General features: G+C 33.9%; 1 protein-coding gene across 12 annotated transcripts in view; it reads right to left on the minus strand.

Moving 5' to 3' along the window:
- Positions 1–17806, minus strand: part of RIMS1 (regulating synaptic membrane exocytosis 1) — a 184337-nt gene that overhangs the window by 46229 nt on the left and 120302 nt on the right. For 3 of the 12 annotated variants that reach the window (XM_023523461.1, XM_023523453.1, XM_023523454.1), the window contains one exon: positions 9955–10190. The exons of 8 other annotated variants lie outside the window; for them this stretch is intronic. In XM_023523461.1, the coding sequence (XP_023379229.1) occupies positions 9955–10190 (236 nt within the window). The remainder of the gene's footprint in view (positions 1–9954; positions 10191–17806) is intronic. One more of the 12 variants, XM_023523452.1, reaches the window with a different exon arrangement.

Genomic DNA, 17806 nt, shown 5'->3' on the forward strand with positions numbered 1-17806 from the left:
AAGAGAAAGCCGTGATTGCACCCTTCGAGTGTGCGTACAACGTGGTGTATGTGAGTGAGTGACATTTCCTGAGGCAGGGGGCTGACAGATATCTCCAGTTCCTCAAAGGGGGGCTTGAAAACCACCAATTTAGAAGAACTCGAGAGTTAGATCATAAGAATTTATACTCTAGTAAGTACTTTGTACCTGATGAACAGATAAAAGTATCGGCTGGATCAACCTGCCCCTCACTGTCATCCATATATGATGTTAGTGACATCTATTCTTTACCTATCATTCTTTTATTTGGTTCTTTAGAATTACTGAAACTGCTAATTATTATTATCACTGAGCCCTTTCTATATGCCAGGTACATTACTAACCTGTTAACACAAATTTCCACTTACTTCTCACAAGAGTCTTCTGAGGTAGGTACCAGTTATTACTCCATTTTATAATTGGGAAAAATGAGGCTCGAATGGCCTTTCACTTTTTGTTTTCTTCAGGAAATTTCTAGATCCTCTTTCCTTATATTCGACACTTCCTTTAAGCCAATTTATTGATCTTGGTTGCCATTTATATGCTATTATTGCTGATGGTTTTATCAATATTAATAAACAAGTACATAAACATATTAGCTAATAATATACTAATATTTTCACAGCGAATTTGAAATTAGTGGTAATACTGCAGGCGTTTCATATATCTTTTTTCTTGCTTTCCTATGTTAAAAAAATGTGAAATATATTAGTAAAATAAATCAACAAAAAATCTCTATATAGCACCACTCTGCGTGAAATGAGGATGCACTGAAATTGGTCATCTGCTGTAAAAATAATCAGACAAGTTTCTTGTTGTATTTGAGCTGCCCAAAATATTTTAAAACACCCATTCTGAAATTGATATCATGCTTAAAAATCATCTTACTATAGTTAACAATAATTATCACCACAAATAATTATTTGAGTACTTATTGTATTATGCTCTGAAGGCATTTAATATTTCCTTTCCTCCTCCAAATCCTAAAATACAAATTAATTAAAAAAGTTAATTCCACTCAAATAAATATTTTTCCTGCCAAACCAACGTAAAAGTATATCTGCATATTAGCCAAACTAAAATTAATAGTTCAGAGCAAGAAAAAAGACAAAAATAGAGCAGCTGGTGTCTGTTCAAAAATACTAATCCTTATTTGGGCATCTCTTTGGAAGAGTTACTATAGCAGAATTGAGTCCCTATTAACAGTAGTGAATTCCTGAGCCAGACAGCAACAATAAATAAAGGAACCCATGCTTACATTCATTTGATAGTTTTGCAGACCTGAGAATCATTTCTGGCATCATGATTTTTCGTTCAGGAAACAAAGAACATGAAACATTACGTTTCTCAGAATGCTGTTGTTGTTGTTTTTTGTTTGTTTTTTGGTGCTATTAAATGAATTAAATAAACGAGGCACAGGTAAAGGAATTTAGATTTCAGCAAGATTTTGATTCACAGTAGCTCTCAGTTTCTGAAACTTTGCGGGGAGGGGGGAGTACTCATCCTTTGCAAGATTTCCTTTTTTGCTTCCTTTGTTAATCAGCAGAGCCAAGAATACTTTTCCCAGAATGTTCAAAGAGAATACCTTAGTTTTCCCTCCCTGTAGCTACAACTTACTTTTGTAAAGGAAAAGGCAGAGTCTCTTCATAAAGCAGTACTAGACTTAACAAATAAAGAATATTTTGGTAAACTGAATTGCTTGGAAGAAGAAAAAATAAGTCCTAGGGCAAATGTAAGACATTCATTTTCCCAAGGTAAAAAAGTATGAGACCCAAGCTGGTGCTCACTTGATTTATTTTATGACTTGCTTTATCTGTGTGACTTTGGGGAAGAAAATTGAAAAAAAAAAAAAAAAAAAGAAGGTTAGCAGGAAGGGATTTAATATCTTGGACATTTATCTTCTTGGCATGATTATTATCTAAGGACAATGTAAATTTAAAATAATGCCTTGAACTCATGGGGGAAATTAGCTTATTCAAGCAGTATCTCTTTAGGTGTAAGTGGGTTATAATTACAGTTTTATTAGTGTATATTATTCTTTTCTTGACACTGTAACAAGGGCAATTTTGTTAGTTTCTATCTATGATTTCATCTTGAGAAGTTAGTGATATGCCTTAGAAAGTCAATGACTCTTTTTAAGCTATTTTGAAATCAAACATCCATAATTTTCCTAAAACTTCTTAGAATACGTATATTTTTGCCTGTAGTATAATCTCGTAGGATAATAAACTCCTAGGTTTTAATTCTTCTGTGGACCTTGTGCAACGTTTCGTTCCCAGGGTTCTAATTAAAGAATTGTTTAGTTTTATTGAGATAACTTGTCAAAGCTAAAAAAAAATCTTTTAGACTCAAATTCTGAGTGAGAATAAGAAAAAGATCTGCTCATCAACATAGGAAGAGGTAATATTAATCGGTGAGAGAGAGAGGGCAGAGCTTCAGTCTTCTCACACTGGAAAGAGTCATACTATGGAGTAAATGGCACCCTAAGACAGGTGAATTTCCAAAATGAGTACACGAATTTAGATCTAACCAGATTTTATCTCAGAATCTCAAAGACTGGCAATATGATCTCAAAGAATCCTATAATGATCTCAGAAATCCTGGTGAGGACACTGGAGATGCATAAAGGCAGGCAATGACAGTTTTGAAAGATGAAAGAACAGCTGAAATGAACTAGATACCGGCAAGGGTCACAACGATCCTTGGTAAATGTTAAATTACCTTTCAGAGACTTTGCATTATCCAAGCTCTACTGGAATTCCAGTGATGCTCAGCAGGGCTTTTATTCATACCAGTTAATTTCTTACAACATTCCTCACCCTGTATCCTCACTCTCTCATTTGCTTTTGGCTCTGAGAGGATCAGAGGCCTCTGACTCAAGCTCCTTCAGCTTTCAATACTCCCACTGCAACATGCCTCTGGATTTCAACCACGTCCTCTTTTCTATCAAACTCAGGGAAAGAACCATCTTTCCCTTTCTCTAAGAATAACCTTGTGCCCTTCAATGACCCTCAGTGTTCTCTGAGACTTTGCTCCATTAATTAAAATTCTTTATAGTGCATCTTTATATCTCTTCATCTAGAGGTGCTCTTTCCACACTTCATCTTGGAAAAAAGCTCAGACTCCCTTTACTCTGGTAAGTGTGTGTGCGTGCGTGTGCACATACACATGCACGCACATGCACACACACGCACTTTATTTACTCCTAGTATCCCCTCAATTACAGTCTGGTACATAAAACATGCTTAATAAATGTTGGTAGAATACAAAAATGAGTTTACACTTGATCTCTTTCCTTTCTAATGTTTTCTGAAGTCAATAATTGCCTCTGTTTATCCATCTTTCCAGCCCTAGACTTATCCATCTGAATAGACTTTAGGATGGTGGGAGAAGCCTCCCTCTATTCCACTGCAGACCCTCTAGCCCCATCCTCTTGAGCTCCTACCCACGGTCTCTGCTGTCCTAGATCCTCTCACCCATAACAAAAGCCCCTTCCCAAATCCAATGCGGGGGTGGTTTTTAAATAGCGGGGGGCTGAGATGATGGTTAGAGAGAAAAAGCTGAAATGAATGAGAAAAGAGAGATGGGAATGGGCTCCAGCCCCTGTTGTACCCTGTCCCACACTTGAGGCACACTCTATCCTCATCTTGTCCTCACTGGTCTATCTCAATTTTAGGTCAGGAATAATCCTTCAGTCATCCCCCCAATCCAATGGTCTGTTCTTATTCCCTAGCCTCTTCACTCCTTCTGTAGAATCAACCAGCCTCTCTTTAAAATTCTCTCCTTGCTTTGAGACTCTGTCTCCCCTCCTCTTTGCCCACTCTTTTTCTGGATCCTGCCCCCCACCCATAAAATTCTCTCTTCTTCCCTCACTAGTTGTTCCTGAAAGCAAACATTTCACCTTGTCTTCTGTTGATTCCACATTCAGGTTATTCCTTTTTCTGAATAAGTTCATCCCTTTCGATTTCCATAGCTACTTCTCTACTTCACTGCCATAATTTTTTGTTTCATCCATTAGTATCAACTTGACCTCCTTGTTTTTGAACTGATTTTGTACTCGTTACTTCCAGTTAAGCGTCCAGGATCAGAGCTTTGTTTTTCTATTGTCTTGATTAAAAGTCCTCCATCCAATAGTGAGCAAAGTCCTTTAAAGCAGGAGTCTCCGAAGTCCGTGGCCTGTTAGGAACAGGGCCACACAGCAGGAGGTGAGCAGCAGATGAGCCAGTGAAGCTTCATCTTTTTTTGAAGCTGTTCTCCAATGCTAGCATCTCCACCTCAGCTCCACTTCAGATCATCGGGCACCAGATTCTCATAAGAACACTGGTCCCTGGTGCCAAAAAGGTTGGGCACTGCTGCTTTAAAGGGCCTTTAAGATCTGGACCCAAACTTTATTTCTAAACTTATTTCCCAATACAGCTTTTTCATATACCTCTACTTTAGCAAAACTGTGTTCATGGGCTGAGATAATTTACTGAAACATACATTTGTTTGTACCTAATATTTTCCTTCTGCTTTCCACAAAATGATTAGACTTTTAATAATTTCTACAAAATTATTTTATGCTTCCTTGCTTCAGTGATTTCTATAGGAAAAGAGGCAGCTGGAAGGTAGCAGTAACTCTTTTTAGTCTTTTGTAAATGCCTGAACAGATAATGCTAAATGTGCCAGATCGGGTGAGAAGGCTTCGTAGGACCTCTAGACTGGGTGGGGCTTGTAAGGACCTAGGCCATGCTCCATGTGCCCTGTTGTAACATGAAAAGAGAAGAAGAATACACCAGAAGCTTTGTGTGACTGAAAGGTATTTTACATAGAGGTTCATATTCTCCGACACAGAGAGAGTGTACATAATTTTTATGTCACTAAAATTTTTTTGTTTATCTATGTCCATGTGAGATATTTTTTCTTAACAAATATATATCAATTTGCTCACGACAGTAGCCCAAAATTTCTCTCCTTGCAGCAAGTTGACAGTAAAGTCAGAGAGTTTTATGTACCTACAGGAATTCAGAGGGGAAAAAAAAAGATCCTGGTGAATTTTGACATAACAAGGAGCAACTTATAGAGTTAGAAGGTCTTGAGCAGGGCCTTGAAGGATTTGGACAGGGGCAAAAGAAATTTGGATGGTAGAAAAATATTGGAAAGGTACTGAATTTCTATTAATAAAGAAACACAGAAGTGATTTTTTTAGCACATTCTCAGTACATGATGCAATTGACTTAACTATTTGAAAATTATCAGTCTGGCAACATTTCCCATAATTTAATCAGTGTTTTAATCATGAAAAATAATATTAATTTATCTAACAAAGTATCCTCAGCTGTTAATGATATAATAAATAATAACTTTATTAAATAGGTAGAATCCAATTATCTACCAATTCTGCCGGTGCTCTCATCCTGGGAGACGCAGATCCTTGCCTAGTTTTTCTTCCCATTTCATTTGGTAACATGCATAAATGGCCCTGGGTTTTATTATGTTCAGCACTTTGCTTTATATTTTCTCATATGGTTCTTTGGTTCATGTTTATTTCAAGTGTGAATGATATCCTTACACCAGGCGTGACACTTTTAATTTTAAAATACCATTGTGGCTAGTATAGTTGTTTAATATTATAATATAAAGTAATTTGAGCAATTTGTTTGTATAAAACTTTAGATAATATTTTACATTTATAGATGTTTTCTTCATAAAAGCTAAAAGTTCCAATCAGAAATCGGTCTCACTGGCACAGTGATTATAAGATCTATTCCGAGATGACCTGTCCTCTTGTATTGAGGAGGGTATATAATTAGAATAATTTCAATAATTTTAGGAATGCATGCAGATTTATTTCCCATATCCCAGGGGCATTTTAACATTTAATCAATGTGTTCTTCCTGCTGTCCTGGAAAGTCCTTCCCTGATTTATTTTTTAATGCTCAGATCTTACCTCTTCAAGAAAGTCTCTCAAGGCTGCACGAGAGAGTAAATTACACTCTTTGCGCTCCCTCTGTACCACTTTGATGCTTGGATAATTGCTCTTTCTAAACTGTAATATTTATATGTGATTTGCCTTATTATACTGTGACATCCTTGAGAGCAGGGACAATATCTAATTCATTTCTTTAGTACTCCCAGCTCTTAGTCCAGGGCTTGGCATGGTGCTGACCACGTACTAACAACACAGTTGTGCAGTAAATATTTATTGAACTTCATTTCAAACTCTTCTTTTTAGCACAGTGGTTAAGAGTATGAGCTCTAGTACCAGGAAGCCTGGGTTTAAGTTCTGGCCCAAGTACTTGCAATGGGACTTTAGGCAAGTTACTTAATCCCTCTATGCCTTATTTTCTTCAACTTCAAAATGAAAATAATAATAGTTATACTCCACAAATTCATTATAACCAATAAAGGAGTGAAATTATACAGACAAACACATGTACATATATAACCTAAGAGTGCATGGAAAAAGCTCTTGAAATAAGTCTATTATTAGTTTTATTCACTTAGACATATGAATACTTACCATTCTATGATACTTATTGTAATTACCTTACACTAGTAGGTAACTGCAAGGATGTACTTAGGAATGATTCTTTACAGATCTGTGTACCCTTCTCCATAATACCTTCATTTATAAGTGAGGGGGGGATTTGCACCGGTGAAGCATCATAGTCAGCCTATGAGTAAGAGACCAAATCCTCACACTACATCAGTTGTGCTTCTAAACCTGCATTAGCTAAACCTTCCTTCATGCTCTAACGTCCAGCCCTGCTTACTCAGAGCTTCATCAGTTTGAAATATGTCTGGATCAGGAGTCTGTTTTTAAAATTTTCCTTTTCTTCACTACTTCGCTTTTCAAATTCAGATACTGTTTGCTGAATAGGTTTTTAGCTGTGTGCTTAATTGCTTGAAGGCATTTACCAGCAGTAGCACTAGAGTCACTGGAAACTTTCTTGTTACTTTCCTAGTTAAAAAATATATATTTTAAAAAGTTATTCCTACTTTTGTTGTGAATAAAAAATATGATACAGGGGATTTTAAAATATTAATATTTATAACTGAAACATCCTATAAGAATATTTAATATGTAACTGAATATCACAGTCAATGATCTTTGTAGTAAATATATATGTGTGCATATATGTGTTTGTGTATAAAATTTACTACGCTCTTCAATTTGTTGAAATGAAGTTCACTTGATTTTGAACAAAGACTCCTTTGAGCAAACTTATGGCTATAAAAACAAAAACAGAAACGTGATGTGTTTAAAATCTATTCTTCTAAAAAGAGCTAATTAAAATTCATTTCTAAAAGCTTTGCATTTTCCTGATTATCTGTCAACTGTATGGTAGAGGAGAGAGAACCTGTAAACCAGGATGTATGGAGGTGGATCCCAAAGATGCTCACTATAAGAGAAGTCCTTAAGTCTTTTTTTTTAACATTAAACATAATTAAACATTTACATTAAATATGTCCATTCTATCCCATAGAATACCCAGCTTGTTTTAATATATAAGCAATGCTGTTTTCCTCCTCCAAATCTTGGATCAATTGACATTATTAGAAAATATGTCTTAATCTGTGCCCTTGGAGGACCTCCTAAAAAGCCTTGCCAGTCTGAGGTTAATAGTTTTATTTCACAACAAGGACATCTGAATCAACTATACTAGTGTTTCTTAAAATTTGATCAATACCAGATAGTTTTTTTCTGGGATGATGGGCCTTGGGATGAGAGAGTTTAGGAAAAACTTTAAAAATAAAAAAAAAAATTATTCTATTAGCTATTCTATTAAAACTGTGGTGTTATAGAAAAAAAGGTAAAAATTCAGATTTGTGAAAATACTGAGCTCATTTAAAGTGGGACATCCAAGAGAAGCTGAAGCAATAAAAAAATAAGATTTCTTAGAATGACGAATTCTGAATTTTGGTGAATCTTCACAGGAAAGAGGAAATATAATCATTGATAGAGGAAAAAAATCACTTATAAAAGACAGAAGAGGGAGAAAAATCAGGCAATGCACTAATACAAAGAACACTGATAACCGAAGTTTGCCAACATTTGTCATTTACTTTAGAAAGATCAAGAAGAATGAGAATAAGTTATCACATAAAAGGTAAAATTATGATATAGAAAGAAAAACATAAAATTTTATACATGGAAAGTTTATAGGAGGATATCCAGCCTAACCCATAGAAAGATGGAGTCAGAGGTCACTCATTAAGTTACCCTGGGAAAGAATTGTTTTGTTTTTATTTTTGGCTTTTTAATCCAATGTCCTTTTTGTTCCTGTACACTGCAACCTAGTATTTTAAAGTAGGGTATTCCATGCAAGTTACTAACAAAACAACTTTTGGGAAGTTAGATATAATTTGAAATTCAACAATAACCATAACTGGAATAAGTTTAAATTAATAAAACAAAGGGTTGAGTGTTTCAATGATAATCCTTCCAACTATTACAAAGCTGTGCTACAAGTACAGTTCCTATGTAAAATTATTGTTGTGCTTTATTCTAAAAAAACATTATTCAACTAGTGAATGCTAGAGGAGGAACTAACTATTGGGGAAAATGAAAGAGAGAGAGACTATGTAATATAAGCCTTCTCCGAAACCTGCAGCCTCTCTCACACACGGGAAACACCAGCTCCATGTGTGATGGAGTATTTTGAAATCTTGTGGTAAAAGGCTTTTATCCACACCTCGCACTGTGAAGCATCATTACATCAACGCCAAAAACCAAGAAGCATCACCATCAAAAATAAAACAAAGTAAATAAAACTAATGAAAAATGCCTTCTACTCTGAAGGAAGAAACCTGACCCTAAGGAAGACAAATGATTCTCCTTCACAATAAACAGCTCATCACGGAGACAGATGCTAGCTAATTTATGTTCATTCTAAATCTATGGTTTTCAGAAAAACAAACCTCTGTTTAGATAGAAATAAGCTGTACTTACTAGCTCAATCTCTGAAAGGCTCAAAATTTCCTACCTCTAATTAATTTCTCAATTTGTCAGTAGCATGTGTTATTTTAAATAGGTACTTCTCAGGATGCCAAGTTAACTGTAAAAAGGATTTCGTGCAAGATTTTTTGTTAAAAGTAAATTTTGCGACAAGACTTTTGCTGTTAAGGAACAAAAAATGGAACCAATGGTTATATAACAGGAGCAACAGGTACTGACAACTGATATCAGTTCAATATTTCTCTTACCTTTGGTTTTCCATAGTAGAGCATAGTAATGAATTGCTAATATTATATAATTTAAAAAAGTTTTTTATATTTCATAATACAAAAATAACCATCTTCCCTTCTGCGTTTACTTTTTTCCCCCTAAATACCTTGAGGACATAAAGCTTTTAAGATTTATAAGCGGTAGAAAATTACTTGAAACTCGAATTTGTATTCAACCATTATTCTTTGCACAAATTCACTGACCCATTTTTCTAAAGTAAAAATAACTGCTAGGTTTTTACTTGCATTGAAAATATAACAATTACAGTTCAATTATTATATTCATACAGTACCATAAAAACTCTATTTCAAGTTGCACAACTGACCTTCTTTTATATAAGAATATAGATAGAGCCTAAATTATAAGTAATTATATTATGGAACATTTTGAAAAGGAGAATCCTGTTGCTTTTCTTGCACATAAATCAATTTGGATCTTTAACACTTCTTTGCATTTCCTTGCATCTTTGTAAACATGACTTTAAATTTTGTAACTTAAAGGAAAATATCTGACCACATTACAGATTGACAGAGATGATACCTTGTTAGACAGCTGTACAGAAAAAAAAAAACAAAGCCATACATATATTTCCAGAGACAGAAGAAACTTCCTTTGCAAAGAAGAATCAATACACTCTGCAATCCCATCACAACCATAACATGAAGAATCACTTTTGTCTCTCCAGCAAGAACTTGAGATGTTTAAGTTGAATTTACTGCACTCACCTGTTTGGCTTAGTTGGGATGTGCTTCTACTCCTTCGAGACACTATGGCAACCACTTTGGCACTCAGGCTGGATCTCCTTTTCTTTCCACTTGCTCCAACTGTACCCACAGCCGTGTCTGATTGACTGCCATCATTATGCTCCAGTGTGTACATCTCTCCACTCATACTGGTGCTCTTCGTGATGGCTCTTCCTGAAGTCCCCATCCGTCTGCCTTGCATTTTAGGGGTAAATGAACTATATTTACAAAGTAAAAACATATATGCATCCATAAATTACAGGTCAGCATAATTGAAACTCTAAATCTAATTTAATTTGAACTAATTCAGGCAAACTTTTAGGGGGAAAAGCCAGTTGAGTAGGATTCCTACAGCTATGAGTACTTTAAGATCACACCACTGCCCCCAAATATTTATTAGATGCAGCTTAAAACAATAGCATTTCAACACAGAGGAATCTATACACTTTTTAAAAAAGTGCAACCAAAAAGAAATGCAACCAGTACTATCCATAGAAGGTAAATGTTACTGACCAATTTTGTAAATAGTTACTATGCTACTTTCTAAACAAACAAACAAATAAACAAAAACTTAAAATATTTAAATCAGTGAGTCATATTTACATACATTTGTGAGGGAAAAATATTGTTAAAAATGGATACTCTGAATTTGCCACATGACAAGTTTTAAAAAATGAAAATAGTATCTGTTCTAGTTTCCCTTTGGGATTTCGACTAACAGACACTCCTTTTGCTATCTGGGGCTTAGTGAGCCTAGAAAAGACTGCTAACAAGGCAAAAAAATTACATTTCCCATTTCCTTTTTTGTCCCCTCTTGTTCTATCTCCTCCACACATTCATCTCATTTTCCTCTTTCAGTGCTTCAAATTCACATGCTCAAGGATGAGACTTTCCTTTTTTTGTTCTTTTCTATCAAAAGTTAATTGTCTATGTTCCCAAATTGTACTAGTATATCACGATAGATTACTGTACTTTTCTCCCAAATGACTAAACCATTATTGAGAATTTCAGGAACCATAAAAGGCTGGTGGAAAAAAACAATCCTTTCTACTTGCCAAAATAAATGTAGGTCTGTGAGTTGGGGAGAGGTAAGGCGGACAAGCAGGGAGCTAAAAAAGTTAGGCTTCTTTGGATCTTTTCAATTATCTTGCATGCGCAGCTATACTTTCCACCTAGACTAGCCCTTTTTGTTCCAATAAAGACGTGGCTTTGATAATATCTGAAATGTCCCACTTAATTTTATGTTTCCTCAAAATATGTGCAAAAAATTGGCTTTCCTGACCCTTGCTACCATACTGATTTTCTATTTCATGTTTTGACCTACAAAATATTATAACAGCATATTACAACAGTGATACCATTTAATATGCAAGTTGGAACATATCCTAATATGATTAGAAATGATAAAGCAGAAAGTCTTGGGATCACATAATATATTTGTGGTCACATATATAATGAGTGTTTAAGTAGAAAGGGAAATTATAAAACTATAAAAAAGAAACAAGACTGTTTGGTCCTTAGGACTCCTTCATGGATTGTGAATTGAAAACTGAAACCCTTTTTCTATAGGAATAATTTGGAATTTTTAATCCCTACCTGCATTATTTGAATTGGTCTCCATATCCATAGTCTTTCAATTTATTCTAATCAGCTTTTCATTAACTCAATGTTCTTAAAGCCATTTGCAAATCTGATAATTTTTCTGACAAATATGCATTTTGCACAGTCTTTTTTTCAAAACATTAATGAGGACAGTATTAGATATGACCAGTCCAAAACTACTTCCTGTGGGGTTTATAGTCCTAACTCCAGTGGATTTCTTTCTTAATATAGTAGTCAATTTCTTCTGTGTCTTTACTAATTTAGTTGAATGCATTATCTAAATCTACCATCTCTCCTTAAATCTACTCTTATTGCTTCTTATATTTTATACTCGCAGACTTTTCCTGAACAATATGCAGAGATATATGAGGATTTGGTCAATTTCACAGTCGTGATTGTGATCAGTAGTTTTTCCATCTCTCAAACACCTGTGACTGAGAAATCTGTAGTTTTTCCATCTCTCATCAATCTTTTTAGTACACTCCCCACAGTGGTTATCGAAAACTCTTCTGATGATTTTATTTTTATCTTTATAAAGTATGTAAAAACTAACATGTATCTTTGTTCTTCCCATTATTCCATATAAATGGAATTCCATTACAACTCTCAATTTGGATTTTATAAGTCATTCCACAAAAATACTATTGTGAAATTTTGTACAATGCTCTTTAGGTTATGGAGAAGTTTAAAAGTATAGGAAAATGTCTTCTATAATATTTCTATCATAAAAATTTATTCAAGATGATCTAGGAAGATTCAAAAAATTTTTATGGATATTCAATTACAGCAATGAAATATTCTACAATGTAGACAAGTAAAAATTCCAACAAGAAATTAGGGAAATCTGTAAAGTAAGTTATTACCATTTAGGGGGCAGAATTAAGAAGTTATGCTAAAATAATTTTGTGTATAGATATAATTTTTCCTCAAAAAATAAAATGTTTTGTTTAAAAGCATTCTTATGTAATCTGAGGGTGGTGCATAGTTTCCTAAATAACCTAGAATACCATATGCTCAATGAGAACATGTTGAGATATTTTCAATTCTTCTACCTAATCAAGGAAGAAACTTGGGGGGGGGGTGCAGATTAATCAGATTAATTTAATTAGTAGTCAGATTAATTTAATTAATGTGAAGGACACTGTTTTAGTGTAAATGCGCTTTATGTTTTCCTATTTCTTAGTCTTTTATTTGTTCTGCTTCCTTTGCCTGCATAATTATTCCTGTCACGTAGGTATGCCCAAATCTTTCAAGATGCACTTTAATGCTTCCTGATTTGTAAACCTTTTTGGAGTCTCTCCAGCATCGTGCCTGTTGTGTCCTAATCCTTAGTTTTCTATTTATACTGGTTATATTAAGATTCTGATATTTTACATCAGCATGCACCTTATGCATCACTAAATCTGTTATAGCACCGTTCTCATTGCTGAGTGAATTGATGATTTATGAGCATGAAGTACAAAAATTAGTGACTACCTATGAATATATAAATAGCCCGAGAATATCCATTTTCAAAAATCAAACAAATATCCCTCCTTTCTTCTTTGATACTCCTCTCCTTCTAGCTAGACTTTTTGCTGAAAAATCTCAAGGAATTTTCTGTATGTCCTCTCTTTCTATTCTGTTCTGAACTAATCTCAATCAGACTTTGTCCTTACCACTTTACCAAAACTGCCTTTTATCAAAGTCACCAATGACTCTACATCACAAAATCCTATCATTTCTCAATCCTAATCCTTTTGACCTCTCAATACATCGTACATTTGACAAAGCATTTGACTCTTTTGATCTTGAAACACTTTATTTATGGACTTTCCTACCTAGTGCCTCACTGGAAAGACCTTTATCCTCTTTCATCACTAGATACTGCAGTTCTTCAGTGCCTCTGACCCTTATTCTTCCATATGAGACTAACTCCCTGCATATCGCCTCTAATCTCAGGCTTTACATGTTATCTATATGCTGCAGATTCCAATTTTCCTACACCTTTCACTCAGCCCTGAACTCCAGATTTATTTATCTAGTTGTCAACTGACATCTTTGCTTCACTATGTCCAAGAAAGCTCTCAAAAATGTGTTCAACCCAACCCAAAGCAGTCCCTCTCCTCTCTAACCTTCCATATCACATTAAAGACACCACTTAGCCCAATGGCTCAGAATAATAATTTCTGCTTTCTGTTAAGAAAAAAAAAAATTAAACTTAGAATTGAGACTAAAAACAAAAAGGTTGTCTTATCTTTTAATTAGCATTATCTAACAAGCCCACCTAAGGATCATTTAACATTCTAGGGAAAAATAACATTTTTGACTTCCTATTTATTCTTATAATAATAATGGTCCAAACATTTTACAACTCTGTAAGTTATATGCTAACTTGAGTAAAATTAACAAAGAGTAAATGAATATTATTTAGTAGAGAGGATAACCCCAAAAGTATGGTTTTATTTACCTTGCGAACATTATTCAGTTCTGAATCTAACTTAATAATCTTATTCCTTTCAACATTTTACCCCATCCCCCAATGACTATATATGTGTATATACAAATACATGAGTTTCTTCGATTATCTTTGAAACCAGTTATATTGATTTTCTCAATAATGAGTTAAAACTTCAACATTTGCTATCTATTTTTCTTATAATTACATTTTAATTTCAAAAATTATGTTTTGATAGTGTTCCAAGTCCTATCAAAATGCCCTAATGGAATCACTGCTGAAGCCAATTAATCTGTATTGTCCAAGCAGGCCAATTCATGGACTCTTTAAGCCCAAGGACACCATTTCCTACCTCTTAGATTTAATATCGAATGCCAATAGAGCATTACTCTCAGTTTCTGTTACTCTGTTTCCTTTTTTTCTTACTCTGGTTTTCTGTTCATTCATTTTGTTTATTTCTATTTTTGGTCAAATTGGCTCCTATTTTGCTTTGCTTGTGAGAATAATACATTCCTCACTAGTGACAGCAAAGATAGGGAATCTTTGCAGATAAAATCTGTTGGATGGCAGACTGCAGGGATATATTGAAAGTTGGGTGGCAGATGACAGTAAATCTGGTTTGTTAGTCTTTTTTGCATGACCGTCTGTTTGCATGTTACTAAAAGCTCGTATCGCTCAAGAAAATATCTTGTAAACATTGAAAGAAGAACATCCCTTTAAAGTCTGGGCTTAAGTTTTATGTCAAGTTTGGTCCAATGGCTGAGTTGTAAAACTGGAGCTGCTAGTTCTCTTTGCATGTTTACGAATAGTCTTTTATGTTGGTTATACAAATCTCTTTACTTTCTGTGCCCACTATGAATAGCTATCTGGGCAGACAGAATTTAGATTCCAAGATATCTTAAATTCAACAGAGCTCTTGATCTGATTGATCTATATGGAAAAATAAGTACTTACATAATTCTAATATAGAAAACTAAAAAATCCCCAGAGAAAAAAGGAACTAAACTTCTAATACTTTGAATATACTTCCTTTTAAAAAATATCTATTCTCAAAAAATTGATAACTCAGAAAAATTTTATTAATATAAGAATCTAAATCCATAATCAAAGTGAATTCTTGGAGCTGTTAAACTTGGCTTGAAAACAGCCTCATGAAAACTACATTGTGATGCCATTTTACATATACTAGGATAGCTATAATAAAAAAGAGACCATAATAAATGTTGAAAGTCTGGAGAAGCTGAAACCCTCATACATTGCTAGTGGGAATGTAAAACAATATACCTCCTTTGAAAAACAATTTGGCAGTTTAGTTAAACTTCAACATTGTTAAACTTTCAGTTACCACACGACCCAGCAATTCCATTCCTACATACATACTCAAGAGAACTGAAAATATATATTCACATAAACATTTACTTATGAATATTCATAGCAATATTATTCATAACAGTAAAAAAGAGAAAACAACCCAAACATCCATCAGCTGATGAATGGCGAAACAAAATGAGGTACATCCATATACTGGAATATTATCAACCACAAAAAACAATGAACATGAAGTTGAAAACATTATACTACATGAAAGAAGCCAGAAACAAAAGGCTATATATTGTATGATTTCATTTAAAAAAAGTCCAGTAGTCAAGTCCATAGAGACATAATGTACATTAGTGGTTGCCAGGGGCTAGAGGAGAGGGGAAAGAAGGGAGACTAATGGGTACAGGTTTCTTTTGGGGGATGATAAAAATGACCTGGAATTAGATAGCTGTGATAGTTGCACAATAATAAATATACTAAACCCCACGAAATTGTAAAATTTAACAGAGTGAATTGTATGGTATGTGAATTATATCTGACTCATGAAATGAAGAGAGTAGAGGACAGAACTAGGGTGGATGATACCCACTAAATTTGAAAGCTTTTTCTATAGTTTATAATTTAAGGATGTGGTTGTCTCCTAGTTTTATGGTAGATGAAGTTTTTAGTCTCTTTCTTGCAAAATTTGGGTAGTTTTCAGTTGAGACTTATAGAAGAATAAAACCATCTGTGTAATTGTCAGTCTGCGATCATGAGTTCTATTTAGGAAGTAAAATCCATAAGACTTGATGACTCACTTGAACATGCATTCTCAACGGGACGGTTATGCCCCCAAAGGGTGATAACTGGTTCTTGGTGAAGGTAGGTTGATAATGTAATTGTTTGTGCTCTGCACAGCCACAGTATATAGAGATACAGTATATTTGTGATATTAAAATGTCATGTGGGGAGGTCAGTTTGGAAAAGAATATCTAAAAGCCTCCTCCTTAGGGGTTTGATAATGATAAAAAGATTGAGAAACAATATAAGGAGGATTAGGGGAAAGTTAAAAATTAGGGTGGCTTTTAGTTTTCTGATTTGAGAACTATGTGAATAATAGGGTGGAAAAAATATAATTACTCTGTTCAAATACTAAATAAACCAATATTTAAAAATATTTCTTCTAAGAAATGTTTTAGAAATAAAATAACTACAAGTGGTCAGTTAAACATATATATCCTCATGTATTCCAGTCTATTCTAAATGCAATTAAATATACGCGCATACATACACATACACACACCACACACTGAAAGTTGGTGTATATACCAAAACATTAGAAAATAATCTCTCATATCATGTAGGAACCATGAAATTGTATGAGTCACAAATGATAGTCATAAACCTGAAGATGGATACACACCAATGATTTCTTGATATATGTTATTTTATTTTACAAAGGAACAAACACAACTAATTACTTTGAATGACTGAGATAACTTAGAAAATATTTCCACTAATTACAGGACACTAACATATATGGCTTCTCAAGAATCCTTCAATGTCTATATTTTCTCGATTCTTTATACTGGATATATAGTATGTATTCAATTAGCAAGTTTTAATTAATTCATATTCGGTTATTGTGTCTATGCTTTAAAATGACCTAGTTGAAATCAAGGTAATCATTTAATAACGAGTAAAAAAACATAGCTCTAAATGATTTTCTAAACATATAAAAAGTGCTGAAATAAAAAAATCTTTAAAGTTTTTACCATATATTGTTTTAAGTTTAACAAATAACAAGAGTAGTATGGAATCTGTTAATTGCACAAGCTGAAGCAATGAACTTGAAAATAAAATATCCTTCTAAGTAATATGTACCATACTATGTAAAGCAAAAATGCTAAAACAGCAATAACAAGTACTTCTTCTACTTTATATATCAAGTGTATAATTAATACACAAATATACCATAAGAAAACAGACCAACGAAGCCCAATATAAACTAGCCTACAGGTTTTACTTTTCTTTGAAATTATATTGTTTTCTTAATGTACTACACTAAAGACTTGCTATATATTATGCAACCCTTCAGCCAAATCATGGTAATATCTGAATTAAAAAATAGTTAATAGATAATGAATCTGAACCACAGCTCATATTTTAATTTTTTTCTTGCAAATCATGACACCGGAATTTATTGTGCCACATATTTTGGTTCATAATATGCTTTTGAAGCAGTAATAGTCGACTTTCTTTTTTAAAATAAGATATTTCACAGGCCTTCAATTTATAAAACAGATATCAGTAAAACTGCTCCAGGGAAAGTTTAAGCCTCAGGCCCTGCAATCTAAGTGCTCTCCTTAGCCTTTAGTTTTTTTGTTGTTTCAAACACGTGTCAATGTGACAATTCTAGGAGACAGTAAGGTTCATTAGGACACCAGAAGTCCATGGGTATAACTTTCAAAACTTCCACTGTAATAAACTTGAACT

The sequence above is a fragment of the Pteropus vampyrus genome, unplaced genomic scaffold (genome assembly GCF_000151845.1).
Source record: "Pteropus vampyrus isolate Shadow unplaced genomic scaffold, Pvam_2.0 Scaffold393, whole genome shotgun sequence".
NCBI lineage: Eukaryota > Metazoa > Chordata > Mammalia > Chiroptera > Pteropodidae > Pteropus > Pteropus vampyrus.